At 33.1% G+C, this 15,895-nt stretch overlaps 1 protein-coding gene across 1 annotated transcript in view; it reads right to left on the bottom strand.

The window, feature by feature from the left end:
• LOC145684040 (apolipoprotein D-like) overlaps positions 1 to 15,895 on the bottom strand; it is a 159,825-nt gene that overhangs the window by 74,317 nt on the left and 69,613 nt on the right. The window contains exon 2 of the mRNA XM_081755867.1: positions 13,102 to 13,222. Coding sequence (XP_081611993.1) covers positions 13,102 to 13,218 — 117 coding nt within the window. The 5' untranslated portion in view covers positions 13,219 to 13,222. The remainder of the gene's footprint in view (positions 1 to 13,101; positions 13,223 to 15,895) is intronic.

Here is a 15,895-nt window from a genome sequence, read left to right as displayed (position 1 = left end):
TCTGATCTGGTTTTGCTGCTAATACCACTTTTACTTCCGGTAAATTCTCTTGAAAAGAAGAAATAAAAAAAGATAAATTCCAAAAAATTGTTTTGAAAAAAATTCTTGAAAAGAAAAATGTGATATAATAAATATTTGAAAGAAGAAGATGATTAGAAAAAAAATTAACTTGGTGTTCTTTATTATTTGAGAAGAATTATTTTTGTCTTTTTTATACTGTAACTCTGTTGTTGTTAGAGGGCTAAAAATAAGAACAATATATATACATGAAGAGGAAGACATTCTGGTTAGGCAATTACATTTTCTTGGACAAGTTTTGCAAAACGTTAATTATTTGCGGAAGTTGTCTGAAGGAATTGGAGTCCAAAGACTCTGCTGAATGTTACATGGTAGATGGCGCTGTAAAACAGATCGTTTGTGGTAAGTAAACTTGGTGTGGAATGAAACAGGTCTGATCTCTACAACTAATGATAAGAACTTCTACCTGTCTTATTTAGTTTTTTTTAAGAACCTGGTTTTTCCACTTCCATTTTAAAATTTGTTTTGTCTACATTACATTTCATTTTAATTTTATTGGCAAGGCTGTAGTGTAAAATATGCAAGCGGGTAATAATATAAGTTGGTCTAACATGGCCAGTATAAGAACAATCCGGAAATGACTGGTGAAGGCAGTTTGGCGCCTTGTATCGCCCTCTTCTTTTTCTTCTTTTAATGTTCGTGACCTTGACTTCTTCGTGAGCAGTTCAAAGGGGTAATGATGCTAAAAGTTACGTACCTAAAATACTTTCGCTGAATACCTCATTTTATTACATAAAACTTTAGAGTTGCAATTAAGAATCTAAAATTAGTGCACTATTGATTTTTTTTTTTTTGAACCAAGCACAGCTATGTTACACATTTTTTCTACATAAGTCTGTTGACTATTTCGAATACCAGGAGCATGCGGGTCCATATGGAGGAGTGATCGCTCCACGCCTTGGCATTTCGTAACTTTTTTACTTTAAGAAATGAAAGAAAAATACATGCTTACATGATATTTGATAGCGATTTGGAGTTTATGTCCCTTTCAACACCGAGACTGTATGGGAGGTGAACCTTCAGCTTATCATGGAATCCGAACCACGTGAGCTTCTACCGAGAATAGAACCCGGGTCTCCGCGCCGAAGACGACTACACATGAGTAAATTAATTATCTATTTGTTTTGAGTTGAGTTGATTTTGAGTTTAACGTCTCTTTCAGCAGCGAGGCTATATGAGACGGGACCTACTGATTAACATGGAATCCGAACCACATGAGCTCCCACCGGGAATCGAACCCGAGTCTCCCATGTCAAAGGCGCGTACGCTAACCGCTTAGCTCTATCTACTCGTTTTATTACTCCTGTTTCATTGCACAATTTGCATTCGTTTGAGCCGCCTTTATTCCAGGATATGGGCAACACAAAAATGCTGAAACATTGTAAGTTCAGTATTGCTGAGGTTCTCAATTCGACACGTTTACATATATGTTGTGGATGTGTTCACTGAATAATTTCAGAATAGGCCCACATATTTTGATGATTTCTTTGTTTTTATTTGTTTGAAAGAGTATACTTTCGGAAATCAGAGACGTAGCTAGGATTTGATAATGAGGGGGGAGGGGTCCGTGACATGAAATACTGTGCTTATTACACCAGGGGCTCGATCATTCTAAATTATTTTACTGGCAACATGTATTGGTTTGTTAGAATATTAAAATGAGGATATGTTAGTAGGTACGTATTTCAATAACAAACTATGAAGAAATCTCCAGTAAAAGAATGTAATATTAATATTACATTCTTTTACTGGAGATTTCTTCATAGTTTGTTATTGAAATACGTACCTACTAACATATCTTCATTTTAATATTCTAACAAACCAATACATGTTGCCAGTAAAATAATTTAGAATGATTGAAAAAGATTTTCAAGTATCTACGTTCCTTTCTCTGTTGAATCAAATGAGGAGCGCTTTTTCAAAACTCGATAGAGCGCAAAACTTTTTTTTTTTTCAGGAATTACATTTTTGTTATTATTGTACATAACTTCTATCGAGTTCTGACAAAACGCTCATGATATAGTATTCCATACACACGGCACATTTCGAGATTTGCCAATTCTAATTTCACAACTCGATTGGTAGCTTAAAAAGCGTACCTATACCATATTCTCCGTTTCTCAAAATTTGCTCTATCGAGTTTTGAAAAAACGATCCTCAAATGTTAACATAACTTTCTTTCCGCATAACTTTTTGTTTTCATTATTCCGTCAACTACTATCTGGTCCAAATGACAAGTTAAAGGAGCAGTAAAAAACTGTTTCTGAAATAACATGTTTGATACTGCAGAGAAACGATAACGAAAAATTACAATAATTCTTAAGGAAGTGTAACCAAGCGCTTGCTATAGCTTTTTAATTTTAATGCTGATTCTTCTTTTTCTCGTTTATTTTTGTTTCATCCTTCCTTAATTTTCTCATTTCTGTTTTCGAAAAGGGGTTCGGACTCCCATACTCCTTTTGGCTACGTGCCTGCTGAGATAGTTGACCGTATGGGATTTCAACAAGGAAATCTCAACCTGACATAGTTACTATATAGATTCCAATGAAACTGACATAGTTACCCATATTGGATTCCAATGGAAAATACAATCTGAGATAGCTGATCACATTGAAGTTCAATGGAAATTACCTGTGATAATCGATTATATTGGGTTCCGATGAAAATCACAATCCGAGATAGTTGATCATATAGGATCCAACAATGGAAATCATAATCTGAGATAATTGATCATACTGGATTCCAACAAAGAAATCACAACCTGAGATCGTTAACTATATAAATCCCAATAAACCTGATATAATTAACCATATTGGTTTGCAATGGAAAACCCATTTGTTTTTATGATCTTGAAGCTTTGCTGGTGTCTACTATTAATCCAATGTTCTCGGGATTGCTGCCAGAGTGAATGTTGCTGTGCTGAGCTTTCGTTACCATACAGCGGCAACATCTTCAGAACTATGTGATGTTGCCGCTGATGGTAACGAAAGCTCAGCACAGCAACACTCACTCTGGCAGCAATCCCGAGAACATTGGATTAACATTTGTTTTTGTTTGTTTGAAAGAGTTTTACCGGTGATTAAGTATAAATTTAATTAGTGTGTAGTGAGAGTCTTAGAAATAGTTCAATGGGCGTAGTGTTAAAACTAATTAAGCAACTTCAATGTGTGTATGTTCATACATGACTTCCCACATACGTGCATCTAGTCTGAGGGTTCTTCTTTTGTTTCAAAGAGTACACTTTCTCGGTACATAATAATAATAATAATAATAATAAAAATAATAATAATAATAATAATAATAATAATAATAATAATAATAATAATAATAATAATAATAATAATAATAATAATAATAATAATAATAATAATAATAAAGTGTTTAAAAGCGGAAAATTACAGTTTTTCTATACACATTTTTGTAGTCTGTGCCAAGCAAAACAAAGTAATGCCTAATATAAAATCAGTTTGGATGGTAATTTTATAAAGGCATTAATTTGTTAGCTTAGTACAGACTTCAAAACTTTTTATAGATAATTATTTTATGGTTTTAAGCGCTTTATTATTATTATTATTATTATTATTATTATTATTATTATTATTATTATTATTATTATTAGTGCTTTTACTGTTTTTTTTTGCTTTTCAGAACTTTTGTTGATAATTATTTTTAAAATATTTTTTATGTATCATTGTATATTTATAGAATATGTTGTTTATATGTTATTGTACTTGGCAATTTCTTGCATGTTATAATTCAATATTCATGTGTTGACTTATATATATATATTGAGTTAAAGATTGTAAAATAATTACTTCTGCACCTTAGTGTGTTATTATGTTTCATTCCAACGGGTAGGAGGGAGGCGATTTTGGTTGTTCCCTATTTAAGAGGATTTATAGCTACAAAAAGAGTACGGAAAGCCTGTTTTATGAAATATACACATCTCGTAATACTACTATCGATTATGTACATATAAATATTTAGAGTTTCTTGGGATAAAACATTTTATTCATAAAAGCCAGAAACAACAGTATTTATTTACCTAATCTGACTTCTTATTCGACTACCAATTTTGCTTTTCTGTAGTAAGTTCTAGAATTAACGAATATATTTTGGAATTGTTCTCGTAAGTCTCACTTACGATTCGAGATTATATTTTCTTTTCCAAGTGACATCATCGTGTTGACCACAAGAATAACACAATTAGTCATTTGATTAGTCATTTGTGTCACACTTCCCTCGTAACTATGAGGTTAGCCTGCTTTTCTTCGGTATGGAAGATCCAGATTCAATTTTTGGCAAATGCTAATATGGTTTAGATCCCACGTTAAGCTGTAGGCTCATGTTTCACATAGCCTTGATGCTGAAAGGGACACAAAACTGCAACGCAACTAATATTTAGTCGTGTTAGTTGCGTTCCATAACTTCAAATCTCAAAGTTATATTTTTTTCTGTTTCTTGCTTCTCTTTCCTGTTTGACTGACAACCTTCTAACTTGTAGGCATGAAGCTAATACCATTGTGAACACGAAAATATACCTAAAAGCACGAATAATGCAGTTTTTGTTTTGTTATTGAAAGTACACTGACTACAAAATTGTGGAAATAAAAATGAAATCTTTCAGTTTAACGTCCCACGATTATGCCCGTTAGCCTAAAGAAGACGATGATTAAAGAAAGTTAACAATGATGGAAGAAATGGTAGAAGGAGAAACTGGGAGGAAACGGGAGTATTTCGAGGAAATCCGTGTGTTCACTACATCATGTCCAGCACAATTTTACTTGGCCGGGGATTGAACTAAGGACCCCACGGACCATAGGTAAGCGCTCTGCCCCCCGATTGTAATAATGAATTGATATTTTTGAATGCCTTATAAGCTTTCTGTGAATAAAAATTGTGTACTCATATATTCATATAAACTTAAGTACTTTACTTTTACAAACTGATTTTTCTCTCTTTCGATGTACAGTAGCGCAAAAACTAACTAATTCTTGTCAAATATATTGGTCGTTTGCAAATAGATTGGCCTTTTGAAGTTTTAAAGTAGTAAGTTTTAAAAAAATGCTCTTAATAATGAATTCTTTTCGAGAGACATATTATTTATAAATATTTCAATCTGGTAATCAGTATATTTTTTGTTTTATATATTTCTTAATGATTTCATATATTTTGAGAAAAAAAGATGAATAGAAATGTCATTCTTCTGGATGTCCCTAGGTACAAATATTACTAATAATTCTTGTATATTTTCTTTTGTTGTCAATTCTATTTCATAAATTTCACATACAATATTTGAAATATATGACACTTTTTGAATGAAAAAAAACAAAGAAAAAAGAAAAATACTACATTTGGTTCTAACTAGTCTGTAGTCTTCTTCTGTCTTCTTCTAAAGTAGTCTTCTGTCTTAGTTCTTTTAAATCTTACGTTTTAAATTTAATAATACATTTGTTTCTATAGTATTGTGAAAGCTAATGATTGGACTTTTACATTTATTATTGAACACGGATAAAAGTCACACTCTTTTAGGTAAAATCTTGTTTTATAGAAGTTTTGTGAAAAATATATTAATTGCATTAATTTTATGCTTTCCAACAAAGCTTGTACAATGAAACAGTATGTTTATTATCAGACGTCTTGTCTAATAGCCGTCGAGTTTCAGGTTAGAATTTGTGTCATAAGTTATATTGTTTAAGATAGCATATTGCTGTTCCTAGTTTCGCACCTGCAAATGTGAATTTAAATCAATCTGAACGACTGTGATGTTACTGTTATATATCACTTTCTAAAACATACAATGTATTATATACGTTTGTAGGAATCTTGTAATTAAAACTCAGTATTATGTCATACATGTCGCTTTATTATTTTATGTTGTTCCTATTCTTTATGTAATAATGTAATTTTAAACTTTGTTTTACACTCTGACTCCTTTACTCTTTAACTGTAGTTAAAGATGATCCTTGTTTTAACGTTTAAGTTATGTGAGTCTGACTGCCAGTTATGAGCATAAAATTAAAATATTATGTCATTCTCCTGACGCATGGCTTTCTCTTTTTAGTGTTAAAAAAAATGATGAAAACTTTAATAAATGAATTGGCCTCGACCATGAATGGTTTAAATTTTTAGTGTGTATGATAAGTGCTAATTATGAGAATGATATTTTAATTATTAAGGTTTCGTCATTTTTAATCTCCAGAAAGCCAATTTATTTGCAAATGACCCATATATTAAAGTATGTCATATAACGGTATAGATTTATATACCTGACAAATACACATATAAACACTCATTTTGTTATATATATAAGATAAACAAGTCTTTAAATTTGTATTGTCAATTTCTATTTTCCAAATTATAGAGCTCTTAAAATTGATCTACATCAATTATAACATTTCTGTGGATTTCAAAATTACAGATCACTGTTTCCATCATTTTACTCTCTTGTATTGCTTACTGCAAACAGAAGAAAACTCGCTATTGCAGGCTTTTTATATATATATCCTTGAGTTAACTGCCTTATTACAACAATTAGGATATAACACAGCCATTAGTTACAAGATGTGGACTGTGACCTTTGCCCTTATTATATAATTATCATTCTCTTTCCTTCTTTATCTCATTATAAGTGTTTCAAATCTAAATTGTTGAGGTATTAATATTCCAGGAAAACGTAGAGAATTTGACCAAGTATTAACTTTCCATAAACACGTGACGCAGTGAAAGGTTACAAAAGGTCCCTTTTAAGCTCTCTTCTCACGTTCTCAGCTGTCCCGTCGTTTTCCCTGGGCGATCTCTCTTACAAGCAGATTCTTGTAGGTAGTCTTTATGCAAATAATTCCCAGAAAAAAAACATGCTAACAGACCAAATTATGTGTTCTTGCATCTTAGTGTCTTCACATCTTTTTCCCATCCACTCTGGAGGATTTGCTATTCGATTAGATCAGTGCTGCCAGATGTTCACACTCAAAACTCGTAGGAAAACCAGAAATTTCACTTATCGGATGACATTTTCAAGTTAATACACGAAGGACGTTTCAATAAGAATTACATTTTTAGTGTTTTAACAAAAGGGGCAATATATTTAAAGAGACGGGATATTTGACTCTTGCTATAAAGCATACATAATTTCAATTTAAGGTGGAACGAAAAATCAGATAATTACATTAAAGTCATCATGGGCTCATAGCCGAATCACACAAAGATCGCCTGACTTATTTGGTGTAATAACATACATCATGCAAAACATGTGATATATATATAATTTTACTTTATTGGTCTAATTATCACAATCTGAGATAATCGATCATATTGGATTCGAATGGAAACCACAATCTGAGACAGTTGATCTATTAGACTTCAACGGAAATCACGAAGTTGAGATAGATGGTAACGTTGAACTCAAATAGAAATTATAACCTGAGATGGTTGATAACGTTGAATTTGAAAGGAAATCACAACGTGAGATAATTGGTTATACTGGATTTCGCTGGGTATCAGAGCTCCATCGTTGGTATATGGTTAGTGTACACGTCTGGAGACGGGAGATCCATTTCGATTCCCAGTTGGAGCTCATGTGAATCGGGTCCCACGTTAAGCTACAGCTCCATGTCTCACATAGCTTCACTGCTGAAAGGCACGTTAAGCTCCAAATCAACCAATCCATTAGAAACCAGAACCTGAGATAGTTGATCATGTTGGATTCCAATAAAATTACAACTTGAGATAAGATAATTGATCATATTGGATTCCGATGGGAATCACAACCTGAGATAGTTGATCACATTAGAGTTCTACAACGGAAATCATAATCTGAGATAGTTGATTATATTGGATTCCAATAAAGAAATCACAACCTGAGATATTTGATTTTATTGGATTTCAGCAAGGAAATCACCATAAACATTCCATTGAGATAATTAACTATATTGATTTCAAATAGAAATGACAATCTGAGATAGCTGACCCTATTGCACTCCAATGAAAATCACAATCTGTGGTAATTGATCATATTGGATTCGATGGAAATCACAATCTGAGATAATTGATGATATTGGATTCCAACAAAGAAATCACAACTTGAAATATTTGATCATATTGGATTTTAATGGAAATCACAACCTGAGATAGTTGATCATATTGTAGTTAGAAAAAGAAATTACAAACTCAAATAGCTTGTCATATTGGATTTCAACGAAAAGCCAACCTGAGATAGTTGGGTATATTGGATTTCCACAAAGATTTCACAATCTGAGATAGCTGATCATGGAAATCATACCTGATTTCAATGGGAACCATATCTGAAGATAGTTAACCATATTTGATTCCAATGGAAATCAAAATCTGGAAGAGTTGATCATATTGGAGTCCTACAACTGAAATCGCAATCTATTATAGTTGAACATATTGGATTCCAATAATGGAAGTCAAACCTGAGAAAGTTGATCATATTGGAGTCCATTGGAAAATGGTGCATGTGCTTGTGGATGATGTAATAATTTATATTTTCATTACTGTAGTTTCACATAGTTTCTGTTGTTTTTTGTTTAATTTTAAGTATCTGGAAAAACAACATTTAAACAATTATTGTTTCAGGGAGTTTTGGGGGCGAGAAAATCTACGTATTAACCCAGTTATTTCATCAGAATCTGCTATCACTTTAAAACGACCACAATTTAATGTTATTCTATTTTCAATGCCAATACATTGTAATACGGCACAAGAAAAAAGCTTTTTATATATATATATATATATATATATATATATATATATATATATATATATATATATATATATATATATATATATATATATATATATATGACCACCAAAGTGAACTTGTGCCAATAATATATGGTAAATTGGTATACTCTTCTGACGAAAATTTCGATTAAATTTTAGAGTAACCACAGCCCAATTGTCCCTTACAATATATTCGAATATTCTCTGTCAACATGACGTAAGATGTTTGGAGTCGGTTCTGTTATTTCTTCCGCCATCCCTACTCCCTCTAGAGCTAAGATAAGTTGCCATCACAATCTTGTGCAGGCATGCCCTTTAGTAATAGCGTCCCAGTGCAGTCACTTTATATTTTGATCCCCCACCACCACCACATCCTGCAGACAAAACTTTCTGAAAGAAAACCTGATTCCAATCTGCACATTTCTCCTTTGATGATCTGTGATTACTAAGTACAATGTATCTTTATAACACCTGTGAAATTTTCAGTGCCGCCTAAGGAAACGGAAAGAATTGATAGATTTATAGGATTTTAATTAATTAATTAATTTGTATTTACGGCTCTTGTCAGCAGTGTGGTTGAATCCTGTAGTTTAAATTGGAATCTGAACCACAGTAATGTGTTCAATGATCCTCCATCAGAAATCGAACCCATATCAAGTTATTTTTTTGCAGACTAACCAGGCAAATGCTGGCATAGGCCCATTAATAGATTTTGTCCTATTTTCTCTTTGTTATTCATATTGCTAATTTGCAATTTCAAGTATAAAGTAGTCACGAATGTTAGTAACTATGTTACTTGTAATTTTTATAAATAAATCCCAAAATTCTGACCATCTGAAAGAAACTTCTCATATGAATGGCAACATTGTTTAGGGATGCTATTCTCCATTATCTTGAACCCCTTAAGTTGCAGACACTGCATTTTTTTTTTAAAAAAAAAGCTCTTCTCTCTTTTTTTTCTGTGAGAACATAATCACCGTATAAAATGGAGAAAAGAATATCTTCATGAGAATCGAGACTAATTCTTTGCTAGCACCTGCTTCTAATGAGACAAGTATAGCAAGAATAATACCATTAAAAGGGAATTTTTCTTGATATTAATCATTATTTTTCCCTCAAACAACTATATATGTCCAAAGTAATAATTATAAAGTAACTAATTTAAAAGCGATAAATTTGGATTCTAGCTTGGTATAAGTTATTATATATTTCTTCGAAAAAAATCTTCAAATTACGCAAGTGATTCAATGATTAAAGATACCATTAGCTGCCACTTTGGCGGCAGGTAATAAATCTACGTAAGTTTTTTTCTTTTTCAGGGGTTTTCAGAGTAACTTAATCATAAATAACAGAGGCATGATATATGATACTTAAAGAGTAAAATAACATGTGGTAATTGATACAAATAAGATATAAAATTCAGAATGACTTTTGAATCAGACGAAGAAGGCCATTTGCACAATATTGTCATAAAACAAGGATGATGACATCGTAAGAATGAAGTGCGGTATTATACGGATGTGAGGTATAGACTCTACGTGGGTAAGGTAAAAGAAAGCGAAGTAAAAATTCCATGCCTTACTGGCAGACCATGAAGTCCGAAAAGAAGTATGTGGAGATAAATGCTGCACATTGTCTTGATTTCGGCGCTCATGGAATTTATTCGTACATAATCAGCACCCCGATCCAGACACTTTACTACCCCATACTGCCTCGACACCCATTTTAAAGAGGCTGGCTAAACCTCAGAGACGCTTAAACAAGAATAAAACGAAAAAAAGACTTGTTACATTAATCTCCACCGTGAAATGAACCCGGGACGCCCAGTTGGTAGACAGACATCTTACACACTAAGATAGCGTTACTCTGTATGGACCGTACAAATGGAAGAAAACTAGGCGATAGAAGCCTTCGAAATATCCTACTATAGAATAATGTTCAAAAATTCTACGGGTGGTTAATGTATCAAATGAAGAGTATTGAAAAAAGTAGAAACAGAAATATACTGAAGATAATCTAAACTAAAATAAATCTTTTTAAAAATACGGAGCCTTATGCACAGTCGTTTTGACGTATGCTTAGTGTCATACTAAAGAGTTCGGCTAACATATCTTTCCTGCAGTAGTTAGGTTTTTAGTCTTTCTTTTCTTAAAAAATAACTAATGAAATTCTGTTTTCAAAAAAAATCTATTTGTGTATGACTTGGTCACACGAAAACCATAATAAATGAGAATCTTGAATATACTTTTAGCTACTTTTCACCCCAAATTGGAGTCATTTTCTCTTTCGTTTAGCGATCTTTTACGTCAGTGTTTCGGTAACACTAATACAGTAATGAATTACTCCAGTATGCACTCCTCATCGCACGTTAATACTCTGTTCGGAAAAACATCATTCTCTTGATAAGACTACAAAGAAACAATTATTTATTGTTTGTTATAGTTTGCGATTTTATTGTATGTACCGGCTTGTAATAGCAAGTGATAGAGATCTAAAGAAAACACAGTTTTATGCATATCATATTTTACCTGCTTATATGATGAATATTAACCTTGCAATGATTCAGTAGTAGAGAATTTAATCTATCGTGAAAGGGGTTTCTACTTGAATCTCAGACGATGTGAGTTTGTGGTCAGCAACCTTGTGTCCTTGAGTAGTACTGTTTCCTCCCACAACCCTATTTCACAAATTCATCCATAATCATGCACTTTCATTAATTACATAGCCACACAAACACACACACACACACACACACACACACACACACACACACACACACAATGAACGTTCTGTGCACCGGACCCCAGGATTCGATATATTTTCTTACACAGAATCCAAATTTCGAAATCCCAGGATGATTGACCGTGCCAATTTTTATGGGCAAAAAATGTGAGCAGTTTTGGATAGGAAGATACATGTAACACAGCCATACAAAAAGGAAAAAAATGTGCTGCGGACCCCAGGGTATGGATTCGATGTACTTTGTTACGCCGAATCCAAATTTCGAAACCCCAGGGCGATCGATTGTGTCATTTTTTTTATGGGCGAAAAACTTTATCGATTTTGGAGAAGAAGGATACAAGTTTTTCGTTCATGAAACAAAATTGACGCGGTCAATCGTCCTGGGGTTTCGAAATTTAGATTCAGCGTAACAAAATACATCGAATTCATACCCTGGGGTCCGCTGAACAGAACTCTCCTTCGTATGGTTGTGTTACGTGTATATTCCTATCCAAAATCGCTAAAGTTTTTCGCCGATAAAAAAAAAATGACACGATCGATCGTCCTGGGGTTTCGAAATGTATATTCTGTGGAACAAAATGAATCGGAATTCATACTATGGGGTACGGAGCACAGAACTTTTATGTGTGTGTGTGTGTGTGGCTATTATTTTTCTCCTCTACTCTATGTAGGTAAATAACGTAACGTGGGACGTTAAGGATACCAATTTATTCATTTGTCTCTGAATACAAAATATGATTAAACTACATAATTTCTTCATCTCATCTATTTCCCTTGGAAGATTAAACCAGCAATCTTTTGTGCTAAAGGTAAGTGTCCTATTATTGATCAACTGTGTTTCCCCGACACTGAAGAGTCGATTTTATACTGCACTAACTGAAACACCATGGTATTCGCATGATAAGAATAAGATTTATGAAAAATATTTGGAAAAAAATCGAAGCAGAATAAATAACGACGAACAAGGTATTTAGTGTTGCCCTTCTCTGAAATACCCTTTTTTCGAACAGAAGAACAAGTTTATGGAAAGTATTTAAAACCTTTCTCCCATGTGATAAGCATTAGAAGGAAAGTGTCCCCCTGTTAGATAGGCAACCAACAATGTTTCAAGTTACGAAGTGTTGCCTAATCTGTTGGGGTGTTGTTAAACGTAATTGTCATCCCTCTCACCCTAGGGGTGCTAGGGATGCCTTACTCCCACAATATTTTGTTTCAAATTATAAGTAATACTTATACCAAGTCTCGTTCAGATTGCTCCTGCGTTTCAGAGTTATTCTGGAACATATATACATAAATTTGTATATAAAAGAAGATGAACATTTGTTTCTATAAGTAATTACTTTCCCTTTGGCTCATTTTTGGAACAGAGACAAGAACTATCGTTAGGTAGCAACTATTATATTGTGGCAGATGGAAGAAAAGTCTTCTGGTCTGTTAATCACATTGTAACTGAATGAATAAGCACTAAATTAATTTGTACAAAATGGACTAAAATTGAAAAATAACATCGTAATGTCAAAGACACAAGTATCTTACCTTATCGGGTGAAAAGTATCTTTGTACTGGTACTACTGGACAACTTCCTTCGAGAAGAACTTGGCTCTGAGCTGCAGATAATATGGTGGCAAGTACTAAGATGAGGTAGTTTGACATGTTTCTAAAACAAGAAGAATGAAAAAAAAATACTTGTAATATAAACTTCCTAAATGAGTTTCATTCTACAAAATTCTAGACAACAATAGAAATAATTTGATTCCTTATCACCAATGAGAAAACTTTTATTTGGATCACACAATGGGAATTAAGATTGTATTAACGTTACTCCATATAGTACTTCTTTAAGCAATGCGATTTTTTGAATTATTCTTTTTTTTTGCAATGGATAGGTAGAACGATTATCTAGTCCAAGTTCGTTAATGGAGTCAATCCATTAACATTTTTACGGGTAACGGTGACGTTAACGGTGGTTATCCATATCCCATTTAAAATTTGTAACACTCACTAGCTTGTATGCAACCTGCACAGTAGCTAAGGAAAGTTGGTTGCCTATAATATAAGGATACATAATAGTATGACTCTACTTACTGTCTTAGCAGTGTTCATTAGCGTCTAACCTGAAGTAAGAAGAAAATTCTTCTATGTAGACTCAGAGGAGTAACCAAGGAGCTTAGCCCTTTAAAATTATCAAAAAACCCTCTCTGAAATCTGTAAACTTTATTTGGAAATATCACTTGAGAATTAATTTCGTAACATATAAAATATAAATAGCAAATATTATTTCGCTAGTCATAGCTATGATCTGCAACTGTGTAAAGATTCAAATGTAACATCAATTCTAACTTCCTAATACGTAGCAGTTTCATGACTAAATGAATTCATATTATATGTTTAGGGCCTCAAGTTTTGTACTAAACAAAATAATGAAGACAGTATCTGTTCAGGAATCAAACTCAGAACCACGGGTACAGTGACGATGCCAGAGAGGACAAGGGCGCGAACGTTACCCCGCAAACTAGTCCTGTCCCTTACTGCTCCACAAGACGTATTTTAATGTAGATCCAATTTAAAACTATTCTTTTCGGAGTACAAAAAAATTATCTGCCTCCCCCAAATGTCTCTCACTCCTCTGTTTGGTTCCCTTCCCAAATTAAAGCTGGTGTCGTCACTGCAAGTTTTATCAAAGGTACGAATGTCGTAATCGTTCAGCTAATCGGAAAATCACAAAAGGTTAATTTATAATTGTTAAAAAAGAATTAGGAAACTATATCCTCTGTCTCTATGAAGGCTTTCCTTTCTAGTCTGTTAGGTGGAGTGCATGCCTTTGGTACACGGGGTCCCGAGATCGATTCCTGGCGGAAAAGCGTCGAATGGACAGGGATGGTTCAAATCCCTTTTTAAATTGTAAATCTTGTTGTTGTTACTGAAATAAAAATGAAATAAAACTACATATTTCAGTTTTACGTTCCACGGTTATGCCAACTAGGCTAATATGTTGTACTCGAGACTTTGTACCAAAATACAGGGTAACGTCATTGATTTTGGTTGTGTTTTGTGTGTTTTGCTGGTAGCAAGTGCGCCCGGATTGTGAAAAAGGAGAAAGCTAAACTGCTTGGCGTGAAAAAGATTTCCAGTTGAAAGGTCTAGGACAAATGGAGATTCACACTGATGTGGTTAGTGTAGGGAAGGTCCAAATCTTTTCGGAGGGAGATCAAAATTCAATATAAGGATAGTCATATTACATTTTGTAAAATCACCCCGTAAATAAACGAAATTTACAGAAAAGTCGGGATTTCATGGGGGGGGGAGGTTAGACTTCCAGTATTCATTCCTTGCATACATTTCAGGGTCGTGGAAAGAAATTTGAATGTGATTCGGCTCTTATTCATACTGTGAGTCAATGGCTTGCTATCAACCGCCATTTTTTTTCAAGATGTAACAGCTCTAAAACAGTGTTTCCTAATCTGCGGTCCGCGGATCCCTGATGGACTATGAGGTTGTCCACGGGACATTTTCTTTTTTCTTTTTAAACTTTATCGTCATGTTGCTCACACCTGGGATATTTGTAATGTATCTTACCTAGGTTTCAACCAATTGAGAAGAACATAATTAAAAAAAGATAAACGGCCAACCTAAGCTAAAAGATACATCACCCCATCACAATAGGTGAATGTTGTTAAATTCATAATATTACACATGATCAATACAATTATATTTTGTCGAATATCTCCATTTATAACAGTGTTGCATGATCATAAATGACAGATTTAGTGTTGTAAACTAAATTTACAATGTCACTTCTATGATACGTGAAATATATTTAAAAAATCATTTTTAATTTGACGGGGGATTGCGGAGAATGAATAATCACTATAATGGGTTTGGAACTCCAGAAAGATTAGGAAACTCTGCTCTTGAACATATGTAGACGAAGTGAATTTCTATAATTAGTTCTTCGAGGAGAATATTTGACGAAGGGTCGTATCTCAAAATCTTACTTTTTCAGACATAAAGAAAGAAATAATAATTACATGCAGAGGAAAGCAGTTAAATATAATAACTCGTCACTTATTCCAGATAACAATTATGTGAAATTATTGATCAATTATTTCATATTTAACTTTTTCTTCCTCTATGGAATTATATTTCTTTCTTTATGTCTGAAAAAGTAAGGTTTTGAGATACGGCCCTTCATTAAATAGTTGACGAAATAAATTTTCCTCTATATATGAGGGACAATAATTGTTGAGCACGCCTCGTAATAATAATAATAATAATAATAATAATAATAATAATAATAATAATAATAATAATAATAATAATAATAATAATA

This window comes from Thermobia domestica, chromosome 4, assembly GCF_964235325.1.
Source record: "Thermobia domestica chromosome 4, izTheDome1.hap1.1, whole genome shotgun sequence".
NCBI lineage: Eukaryota > Metazoa > Arthropoda > Insecta > Zygentoma > Lepismatidae > Thermobia > Thermobia domestica.
The sequence above is the reverse complement of the archived record's forward strand: the minus strand, read 5'-3'. Positions and strand labels throughout refer to the sequence as shown.